General features: G+C 40.9%; 1 protein-coding gene across 2 annotated transcripts in view; it reads left to right on the top strand.

Moving 5' to 3' along the window:
- The window catches only part of TBC1D9B (TBC1 domain family member 9B), a 147,952-nt gene that overhangs the window by 111,641 nt on the left and 23,872 nt on the right, over positions 1-12,439 (top strand). For both annotated transcript variants that reach the window (XM_082253132.1, XM_082253131.1), the window contains exon 18: positions 10,216-10,287. In XM_082253132.1, coding sequence (XP_082109258.1) covers positions 10,216-10,287 — 72 coding nt within the window. The remainder of the gene's footprint in view (positions 1-10,215; positions 10,288-12,439) is intronic.

Genomic DNA, 12,439 nt, shown 5'->3' with positions numbered 1-12,439 from the left:
AGAAAATATGATCCCAAAAAAGTGTATGTATATCACACGTACACAACCACACTAGGCCCCAATTACTATTGTTTGTACCCCTAAAAGGCTAGGAGTAGGGGGAGTATGGAACAGGCAGCACCCTCAAACCTTCAGAAGTATGAGATGAACCCCAACAACTTGGAAAGGTGGATCTCTCTCACACGTACCAACACAGACTATCCCCCAATTTAACTGATCCCCAAAGGTTTTTGATTAAATAGCGGAATAGAAAATATGATCCCAAAAAAGTGTATGTATATCACACGTACACAACCACACTAGGCCCCAATTACTATTGTTTGTACCCCTAAAAGGCTAGGAGTAGGGGGAGTATGGAACAGGCAGCACCCTCAAACCTTCAGAAGTATGAGATGAACCCCAACAACTTGGAAAGGTGGATCTCTCTCACACGTACCAACACAGACTATCCCCCAATTTAACTGATCCCCAAAGGTTTTTGATTAAATAGCGGAATAGAAAATATGATCCCAAAAAAGTGTATGTATATCACACGTACACAACCACACTAGGCCCCAATTACTATTGTTTGTACCCCTAAAAGGCTAGGAGTAGGGGGAGTATGGAACAGGCAGCACCCTCAAACCTTCAGAAGTATGAGATGAACCCCAACAACTTGGAAAGGTGGATCTCTCTCACACGTACCAACACAGACTATCCCCCAATTTAACTGATCCCCAAAGGTTTTTGATTAAATAGCGGAATAGAAAATATGATCCCAAAAAAGTGTATGTATATCACACGTACACAACCACACTAGGCCCCAATTACTATTGTTTGTACCCCTAAAAGGCTAGATGAGGAGTAGGGGGAGTATGGAACAGGCAGCACCCTCAAACCTTCAGAAGTATGAGATTGTGTTCACTGTACCCCACAAAGATTGAGTTCACTGCACCCCACAATGATTGTGTTCACTGCACCCCACAAAGATTGTGTTCACTGCACCTCACAAAGATTGTGTTCACTGTACCCCCCAAAGATTGTGTTCACTGCACCCCACAAAGATTCTGTTCACTGTACCCCACAAAGATTGTGTTCACTGCACCCCAAAAAGATTGTGTTCACTGCACCCCAAAAAGGATGTTGTTCACTGCACCCCAAAAAGGATGTTGTTCACTCCACCCCAAAAAGATTGTGTTCACTGCACCCCACAAAGATTGTGTTCACTGCACCCCAAAAAGATTGTGTTCACTGCACCCCAAAAATGATTTTGTTCACTGCACCCCAAAAAGGATGTTGTTCACTGCACCCCAAAAAGGATGTTGTTCACTCCACCCCAAAAAGATTGTGTTCACTGCACCCCAAAAAGATTGTGTTCACTGCACCCCACAAAGGATTTTGTTCACTGCACCCCAAAAAGATTGTGTTCACTGCACCCCAAAAAGGATGTTGTTCACTGCACCCCAAAAAGGATTTTGTTCACTGCACCCCAAAAAGATTGTGTTCACTGCACCCCACAAAGGATTTTGTTCACTGCACCCCACAAAGATTGTGTTCACTGCACACCAAAAAGGATTGTGTTCACTGCACCCCAAAAAGATTTTGTTCACTGCACCCCAAAAAGATTGTGTTCACTGCAGCCCAAAAAGATTGTGTTCACTGCAGCCCAAAAAGATTGTGTTCACTGCAGCCCAAAAAGATTGTGTTCACTGCAGCCCAAAAAGATTGTGTTCACTGCAGCCCAAAAAGATTGTGTTCACTGCAGCTCACACACAGAAAAATGGATGTGGATCACTGACACCTGCCTATCTCCAATCCCACACCACACAGCAATATCGATTGTAGTTTGTAGAACACAGTTTCCCTAAAATTCAGCAGACTCTGTCCCTAACAGGATTGAGAAGAGATCGTAGATCAGGATTGAGTGCAGACCCCACCCCCCACACAGCAATATCGATTGTAGTTTGTAGAAGACACTGACCCTATAATTCAGCAGACTCTATCCCTAAAATGCCTACAACTCGCCCTGCCTAAACACTCCGACCTGTCCCTCAATTCTATCCGGACACAAATGGTTTTTTCCTGCCTATCTTTCCCTAATCAGCAGCCAGCACGTTGATGTGTGCTCTGTCCCTGAATCTAAGCAGCATAATGACGCCGCTGCGGCTGCCTCGAACTTATAAAGACTTGGTCACATGCTTCAGACGGCCAATCACAGCTACTGAGACATTTGCAGGCATGGCTGGGATGGCTTAAGGCACACCAGTTAAACGATTGTTGATTGGCTGTTGAAAGCCCGCCATGAAAAGAGCGCCAAAGCATGCAAAACCCGGAAATAAAACGACCGAACACGGATTTTTACCCGAACATACAGTAAAGTGTCCGTGTCCGTGTTCGGGTACAAAAAATCCAATTATTCGGTACGAACACGAATAATACAGTCCGTGTTCGCTCAACACTACTTATATCTCCTGCTGTATGTTGGTGTGGCATATGCTGACTCTCACTCTTAGTGTTTTGCATGTATGGGGTTCCCACTGGACCCTGCAGCAATAGCTGCAGCTCCTTCCGTTCCCTATAACAATAACTGCAGCCCCTTCTGTTCCCTATAACAATAACTGCAGCCCCTTCTGTTCCCTATACCAAAAACTTCAGCCCCCTCTGTTACCTATTAGAATAATTGTATTTCCTGCTTTTTCCTACAACAAAAATTGCAAGTTCCCGCTGTTCCCTACAGCAGTAATTCTCAACCTTTTGTTCCTTGTCAAATTTGTTTATTGTTTTGAATAAAATAAAGGAGAACATTCAGAATTTTACATGGATTGTGGTACATATTCAAAGGGTAACAAACGATTCAATTGGGAAGGAACAAAAAAAACATTTCAAATGCAATATCGCACTATATAAGTATCGAATAGACCGTCAATGTCATATAATTGAAAAGAAAGAGAGAGGTAGATTGTTGTTTTTTTTTTTTTTTTTTATTATTTTTAATACATTTCAATTAAGTTTTACAAACAATTTAAAAAAAGGAACATTTCTTCAAATTACAGACTCATCTTAATTCCCCCTATATCCCTCCCATCCCCCCTTTATCCTTCCCATCCCCCCTATATCCTCCCATCCCCTTTCATTTCTGCTCTGTTCCTCTGTTACGCTCCTACATTTCCTCTCTAACTACATTAAACATATCCCAGACTTTAGTCACCCCCTACTCTTTCCATATTTCTATGTAGTCTCTGGTCTTTTTAAAGTCTAGCTATTTTCTCCATTTATTGGAGAAGCTATCTATTTGTTCTTCATCTCTGCTGCACAGATAATCCATTTCATAATAAATATTCAACTCTACCACACCACTCCCTTACAGTAGGGCCTTCTGTATCAAGCCATTTTTTTTAATTGTCCCTTTCGCTGCATTTACCAGATTTGGAACTCTTATTTCTATATTGCCTTAATGGTCTATTTGTTCTATGAAATGGGCATGTCCAGGGATCATCCATAATATTCTCACCCGTAATTTTATTGATAAGTCGTATCCTTAACCAGTATTCCCGAATCTTGGGACATTCCCACCAGATATGAGCCATTGTGCCCAAAAACTGACAGCCCCTCCAACACAGATTTAGATTTTTGTGGTTGACAATTATGTGCTTTTACCGGTGTTGTATACCATCTCGACAGGAACTTGTAATTCATTTCTATGGTATTTACATCTATGGCAGTGCGGTGTACAGCTCTCAATACAACATTCACCCTGTGCTTTTCTAAACCGAATCCTATTTCTTTTTCACAACTTTCTATAAATGGAAGTTTCTGCATACCCGCCAGATTAGTTAACATCTTATATATCTGAGACAAACTATGTTTTATTTTTGTTAATGGGTTACAGAGCTTTTCCACAAGCTTCAGCTCTTTTTCTGATCTGAAAGGCTGAAGCAAAGATTTTCGGATCCAATCTAATCAACTGGGCAAACGGCTCGATGATGAGAGCAAAAAGAAGTGTGCCACTCCCAATAGGGAATAGGTCAGATTTAAAACTGGCATATTTGATATATGCTTTGGTTTATCGTATAGGGATGAAATCCACTTCAAGAAGTGGGCTCCATCCAATGGGTGTACTGAAGATAGGATCATGAGACTGTGTCAAAAGCTTTTTTAATATCGAGGGAAAGAAAACATGCTGGTAAATGTCTAGATTTGGCTGCATGAGCAAGTAACGAAGCTCTGCGAACATTGTCACCTGCTTGGTGTAGGGGAATAAACCCAACTTGACCACGATGAATAAGTTACCTATCACCTGATTTAAACGAGTCGCTAGTATTTTGGCTAAAAGTTTTTTATGTCAAGATAAAAGAGCGAAATAGGATGATAATTTTTCCAGGAAGTTGTATCAGATTTGGGTTTAGGTAACATAGAGATTATAGCCATTGAAGATTCTAAATAAAAAGAGTGTCCCTTCAGCAACTAATTAAAGGCTTCAGTCAGGATAGGAGTTAAAATATCAGAAAACGTCTTGTAATAAGAAGCTGAAAACCCATCTGGGCCAGAATGCTTATTTGGTTTTAAAGCTTTGATAGCCATACTAAGTTCCACTGCAGAAATTGGGCACTGAAGTCTTTCACGATGAGTATGGGAAAGTGTTGGAAGTGTGATATGGGGAAAAGGGGCATCAGCAACTTAAACAAAGTTATAGTTTAAAGAGTATAATTTAGCAAGATTTGAGCGAAAGGTGTGTAAAATTTTGACAGGATTACTTGTATAATTATCTTGATTTAGCTTAAGTCGGACAGATGTTGTGGATTTATGCAGTGAATGCAAGGTTCGACCTAATAGGGTATCAGGTTTGTTTGCCTTAAAATAATATAGGTGTTATAATTTGCATAAAAGTTTATCTGCGGAGTTGGTAAGAAATAAGTCAAACTCTAAACGAGCTTTAGAGGAGGGGAGGGAGATTTTTGAAATGCTTTATGACAAGAATTAAAATAAGTTTCTCATTTTTGGTGGAGGAGTTTGCACTCACGTTTGAGAAATGATGCCTGTCGGATAAGGGCACCCCGGATTACAGGTTATTGGGATTCTCAAAAAGTGAGTGGAGAAATATCTGGAGAAGTGTTAGTTCAAAAGAAATTGTTTATACACCAGGATGTATCTTGTACTTGGGACAGGGGAGGAGATGGTAGCACAAACTGATCAGACCATGTAAAGGGTATAATGATCGGGGAAAGTACTTCTGGTGCCATACCTATATTTAGGAAAATATGATCAATCCTAGAGAATGATTTATGTGGATGAGAGTAGTAGGTAAAGCATCTGCGAACTGAGTTAACCACTTAAGCCCCGGAAGATTTTACCCCCTTCCTGACCAGGGGGTATTTTGCGATTCAGCACTGTGTGACTTTAACGGACAATTGCGTGGTCGTGCGGCGCTATACCTAAACGAATTTGACGTCCTTTTTTTCCCCACAAACAGAGCTTTCTTTTGGTGGTATTTGATCACCTGTGCGATTTTTTGATCATGCGCTATAAACGAAAAAAGAGTGTCAATTTTGCAAAAATAGCAATATTTTTCACATTTTTTATATGAAATTCCCCCAAAAAAATGTAAAAATCAAAATTTTTTAACATTTTCGGCCAATTTGTTTTATGCTACCTATGTTTGGTAAAAAAAATCGCAAAAAACGTATTTTGATTGGTTTGCGCAAAAGTTATCGCATTTACTAACAAAGGGAAAGATTTTTGTCCTTTTGTTGTTTTTTTTTTAACGCGTAATGGCGGCGATCTGCGTTTTTTTTTTTTTTCGGTACTGCGACATTGCGGCGGACAGATCGGACCCTTGACTGACATTTTTGACACTTTTGAGGTTACCAGTGACATTACTGCAGTAATCAGTGCTATACATATGCACTGTTACTGCAAAATTACACTGGTAATGAAGGGGTTAACTTTATTTGAGAGGGAGGGGCTGTGTGTGTCCCTAGGGGCGTGATTCTAACTGTGATTGGCTGTGGGTTGAGCTGTAGAAACAGTGATCAACGGTCCTACATAGTGGAACCGTGTGATCACAGTTTCTACACAGGGGAGAATGACAGGCGGCTTGTTTACACTAGCCGCCTGACTTTCTCCCTCTGCAGCGGCGATCGCAGAGTGACCGGCGGACATCGGGTCCGCCGGTCACACGCGCGGGGGGGGTCCGTGACCACGCGGGAGCGCGCCTCCGGCGGTGCGCGCTCTCTCCCTAGACCCTCACAGGCTAGCGACGTAGATCTACGTCACTTTGCCTGTGAGGGGCTGACTGTCTTTTTTTAACCTGACTAACCATATATTAGGACCTTGGACATTTAAGAGCAAATGAATGATGTTAGGAACTGAATAACAGATGATTTAACAAGATATAGTAGGACCGTGACTACCTCAGGAAAAGGATTAGGAAAAAAGAAAGAATAGACAAAAGGAGAACTAGCTCTTGTTGAGCAAATGTATTTAAAATTTGCAATATGGTATAGAGAGCGAAGGACAAAACATAAGGGCGTACTGGGGGGGAGCGACAAGCTGTCCACCAGAGACCAAATGGTTAACATCTGATATCCACATAATATTAATGGGAATCCGAGTGTAGCTAACTGGGGGTGGAAAGACACCTCCAAAGGGAGCACTGTCAACAATAAAAATAGAATACATATAGAAGGTTGATAACTACGTCCCAGTATTTTCCATACCCTAAAATGCGCTATAAAGCCCAATAGGGGGAGCGTAAATATTAGGGTAAGGAACAACCATGTAACATAAATCATCAAATATAACCATAAAAACAAATAATAGCACAAGTCTATTTAATAAAGTAAAGCTGGTAGCATACTGCTATCAGTAAAAGGGAGACCAGCAGTTAAAGTATATGAGTCAAAAAATCGTTCTGTACATGCAAAAACCTTCTTGCCATCTGAATGATTAGATGGGACAGGTATATTGACAACTGGCATTGGATCAAGAAATGAAGATGATCAGTCCATAGAGTCTTCAGGAACTGGCATAGGAGAAGTAAAACGACCACGGTTTGATTGCCCCTGGCAACTTCTATCACTTCCATTAGCCACTGGTTTTTGCAGAGCGTGGGAGGCTGATCGACTTTGCGTGCTATTTTGGTTGAGAGGACGTTTTACAGAATGTGAGGTATCAGGAGGAGAGGATCAAGCCGGTGCCATTTTGACTGAAGTCCGGGCCAGTGCATCTGTGACTTTGTGTAACTAAAAAAATGAATTTAATGTATTTTGGAATAAGGCTGTAGCATAACAAAATGTGGAAAAAGTGAAGTGCTGTAAATACTTTTCGGATGCACTGTATAAATTTGCAACACCCATTTTATTTTCTAGGGCCTCTGCCTAAAAAATATATAACGTTCAGGGGTTCCAAGTAGTTTTCTAGCAAAACATGCTAGAAATTTTTACATATATGTGAGAAGTGTAAGAACAGACCAAGTCATAAAGTGGTTAATCGATATATAGTCTTATAGAGTATGCAGGCTAAGATATTAATGATGTCTGGAGCACAGTAACGCAGGCTTAAGGGTACTGGGTTCAGTAAAATGTGAATAAATTGCTGTAGGGCAGCCTTTTTCAACCAGGGTGCCTTGAGGTTACTTCAGGGGTGCCGCCTTAGCAAGGAATGCCTAAAAATTCCTGGATGAAACCTACTTTTTCCTCAAAATTCTACAGACAATACCCCATAATGACAACGTAAAAGAAGTTTGTTTGAAATCTTTGCAAATTTATTAAAAATAAGAAAACGAAAAAAATGACATGTACATAAGAAGTATTCACAGCCATTGCTCAATACTTTATTAAACACCTTTGGCACCAATTACAGCCTCAAGTCTTTTTGAGGATGATTCTACAAGCTTGGCACACCTATTTTTGGGCAGTTTATCTCATTCTGCTTTGCAGGACTTCTCAAGCTCTATAAGGTTGGATGGGGAGCATCGGTGCACAGCTATTTTCAGATCTCTCCAGAGATGTTTAATCAGGTTCAAGTCTGGGCTCTGGCTGGGCCACTCAAGGACATTCACAGAATTGTCCTGTAGCCACTCTCTTTGTTATCTTGGTTGTGTGTTTAGGGCTGTTGTCCTGTTGGAAGATGAACCTTTGCCCCAGTCTGAGGCTCAGAGTTCTCTGGAGCAGGTTTTCATCAAGGATGTCTCTCTGTACATTGCTGCATTCATCTTTCACTTGATCCCCAAAAAAACATCCCCACAGCATAATGCTGCCACCACTATGCTTCACTGTAGGGATGGTGTTGGCCAGGTGATGACGGTGCCTGGTTTCCTACAGACATGACGCTTGCCATTCAGCCCAAAGAGTTCACTCTTTGCTTCATCAGACCAGAGAATTTTGTTTGTTGTTCTGAGAAGTCCTTCAGGTGCCTTTTGGCAAACTCCAGGCAAGCTGTCAAGTGCATTTTACTGAGGAGTGGCTTCTGGCTACTCTACCATACAGGCCTGATTGGTGGAGTGCTGCAGAGATGGTTGTTCTTGTGGAAGGTTCTCCTCTCTCCACAGAGAAATGCTGGAGCTCTGTCAGAGTGACAATCGAGTTCTTGGTCACTTCTCTGACTAAGGCCCTTCTCCCCAATCGCTCAGTTTGTCCAGGTGGCCCACACTAGGAAGAGTCCTGGTAGCTCGAACTTCTTCCATTTACCGATGATGGAGGCCACTGTGCTAATTGGGACCTTCATTTCTGCAGAAATGTTTCTGTACCCTTCTGCAGATCTGTGCCTTGATAAAATCCTTTCTCAGAGGTCTACAGACAATTCCTTGGACTTCATGGCTTGGCTTGTGCTCTGACATGCACTGTTAATGGTGGGACCTTATATAGACAGTTGTGTGCTTTTCCAAATCATGTCCAATCAACTGAATTTACCACACATGGACTCCAATCAAGTTGTAGAAAAATCTGAAGGATGATCAGTGGAAACAGGATGCACCTGAGCTCAAATTTGAGTGTCATGGCAAAGGCTGTGAATACTTATGTACATGTGATTTTTTTTTTGTTTTTTATTTTGAATAAATTTGCAAAGATTTTAAACAAACTTCTTTAACGTTGTCATTATGGGGTATTGTTTGTAGAATTTTGAGGAAAATAATGAATTTAATCAATTTTGGAACAGGGCTGTAACATAACAAAATGTGGAAAAAATGAAGTGCTGTGAATACTTTCCGGATGCACTCTGTCACGCAGTATTTGCACTGCAGTTTTTCAAACGCAATTTTTTTTGGAGAAAAAATAAACTTTAATGAATTGAAATAAATGGGTCCTAAAAATCAGTCATGACATTTTTAATGCAACACACCGCACTGCATGGTACGTTTGTTGTGGTGCTCTGTATTGTGGCTTTGTTGACTACTGTAAAAGTACAGTGGGGTGCCATTCAAAATGAATATTGAGTTTAGGCATTAACGTGTTTGGCTATGCACAATTTCAGTCCCTGGCTCCCCAGTGTGATAGAGCCCGCAAAGGAGTGCGGGGGGGGGGGGGGACCCTCCTCCGCCACCTATAAAAGTGATCCAGTGGCTAATCAGCCGCTAGTTAGGCTTTTACGAAAGAGTGTTGCTGCAGGCATCATACCGGTACAACCACTTCAACCCTGTGACGTACTGGTACGTCGCTGGCGCTGAACTGGTTAATCGAAAAAAATCATCACACAACAAAATTCTGTCATCCCGTAGTTATTTCGACAAAATTTACAACAGCAAATGTTGCCTGCTCCAATCTAAAAACTAAACATTCACAGTGCCCGTAAGGATAATTCCCTTTAAAAACAGTACTACTTGTAATTCATCTAGGCACATCTAAGACACTGAACAGACCTGAACACACTGGAGGAGATTATATCTGCTAGCTTTTTAGAGTTTGGGATCATTACTGTGTCATTTTTCCTTCTCAACAGAGCAAAAAATAGAAATGATAATGGAAAACATATTTGTTCAGTTCCACATTGTGTATGAGAGGAAAAAATATTAATTTCTTATATTGCCAATAGGCTTTTTTAGACTTTATGTGGAAATTGTTGTTGACTATCATTATCTAATCTACAAGTTGTATTTTACTCTGAAATGTTTAGAGCCCATCAAATTTGATTCACTAATGTTATAATATACTGATAACCATTATGGTTTTGCCTTCTGCATTGATTGGTTTGATATTATTTGAGGTTTTCTGATCTGGTTGTCTCTCTCATTGGCTGTAGCTCTGAGCTCAGAAGAAACCGAATCAGCTCTAGAAGCCACTAACTATTTCACAGAGGAGGTTACTCCCGAAAGTAAGTAACATCTGCAATGGTTTTGGTAAGCGTGGAAGTAACATTGTAAAGCAAGATTGCACATGCTTGGGCTGGTTTGGCCCTCAAGAGGTTGAAAGAAAGTAAGTGCTTGGAGAAAACCAGTCAGGAATAAGCAGCTCTAAGAATCTGAATCACCATTCTTAGCTTGGTATACTGGTGCAGTCTCAGGGATTGGTATATGTCATGTAATTTATTTGTAATCTCCTTTTCTGAGCAGAACTATCAACTCAGTATCAGGCTGCAAGACCCCATTTAGGCTGACAGATCTCCTGAGTTCAGAGCCTATAACTGTCTGCCGGATGGGGATAACACTGTCACTTGGCAAAGCTTTTCGATTCCTTTTGTATAATCTTAAACTAAGCTTTGTAGTAAAATGCATGATCCGCATATACTGTCCAGGCCCCCCTCCCCCTTTTAAAACGACATGATGTTAGAAGGTATAAAATGTACCTGTAAAGAAAAAGTTTGTTTTTTACCTACCTTACCCCTATCTTCTGCATCACTGTGTGTGATATCACCATCCTTTAGATAAAACCCCTGGAGAACGCAGAGCAGGCCAAATTTCTCGAGAGGGCACTTCAGCCTATTGCAAGAGCATCTTCTCCTGAGATTTTGGCTGTTCTGTATTCACCAAGATCTCCCTGGAAGTACTATAATGCCACCCTCACCTAGGCAGTGCGGGCTAAAGACGGTGGAAAGGTAAGCATAGGTCTGCCCTTTTATTTACAGGCACATTTGAAATATGCTAACACTGAAAATTATATTCAACAAGCAACCTTTTTGCATAAAAACATGGATTTTTGGTTCACATACATTGCAGTACAAGCTGACCAGCTGCATCAAAGTAATCTCGCTCTGGCTTTTATGCAAATGTTTGCTAGAAATGTCTGTAGCTCTGCTCCAGTTGTGTCTGTCTGCCCCATATTGGCACTATATGTCCACAGAAGTATGCTATAAGCAAGTAAGTACTTGACATTTTGTAGAGTAGGGAATGGCCAAAGAGGAATTGCATTGGCACAGATGGTCAGCTTGAACATGTATTGCAATGTGGTGAACCATACATTTCTGTTTTAATGCAAATGTTGGTAGAAATATGAAAGGGAGAATAGCAGTGTGCAAAGGCTTAATTCAGAATTTTCAGAATGAACATGTGGTCACCCTATGTGTGTGTATGTATATATATATATATATATGTATGTGTATGTGTATATATATATATACTGTTTAGATTTGCACACAGACATATGCGCCACATTTTTGATATGCTAACAGGTGGTTTTGAAGGGGAAGGGGCCAGGACAATATAGGCGAACCTTGCATTTTACTGCAAGATCAACCTTAAAGTGTATATTAAGCTATATTTTTTAATTTTTTATAGTGTTGAGATGTTAGAACACCTATCAGTGCTGTCTCTGTCCCCAATGGGGACATTCAAACACCTTGTTTTTCCTGGTTACCATTGTCACTGAGTCTGAAAGTAAACAAAATTTTGACTGGTCACTGAAACCGTAATGATAACGAAGTCTTCTGTCTGGCTGTCTCTTTATACTTTAGAGGTATCCCCTCCCATTTCCTGTTGTGTCTTGAGGGCAGGAAGTGGAGGAGAATCCCCTCAATGGGGCACAGAAAGCAAAGAAAAAAAGAAAAAAGCCTTTTGCAGGGTTATACCTTTCCCTAATCCATCCACTGAGCTCAGGTAGATGATAGAATCGTCATACAGCTTGACAACTCTGTTCTGACAGGTATAGCACAGCTAACCTTAAAATCAAGTAAGTCTGCATTATTATGATGCAAGAGTTGGGGATTCATATGAACAGATGTCTATTCTTTATGTATTTCTGCTCAATCCACAATGTAATAACATGGATCAACTTTGCAGGGGAGTAATTATTTGTGATCTTAGATTATCACCCTCCTGGTAGTCTGACTGCCTGATGTAGAGAAAACTGCACAAGAATTGTCTAAGTGTGAACATCACAGTTAATTTATGCATTGGATGGGTTCACATTGATGCAGCTCTGCAACCCGTATTTTGCGTGGACACGGCAGCCCATTCATTTGAATGGGCTGCTGTGCCTCCTAAAATGCAGGGAAAACGTCCCTGCAGCATTTCTGGAATTGCAGCCCACAG

This window comes from Pelophylax lessonae (genome assembly GCF_965119305.1).
Source record: "Pelophylax lessonae genome assembly, chromosome: 4".
Classification (NCBI taxonomy): domain Eukaryota; kingdom Metazoa; phylum Chordata; class Amphibia; order Anura; family Ranidae; genus Pelophylax; species Pelophylax lessonae.
Note: the sequence above shows the minus strand (reverse complement) of the source record. Positions and strands in the feature narration are given on the sequence as shown.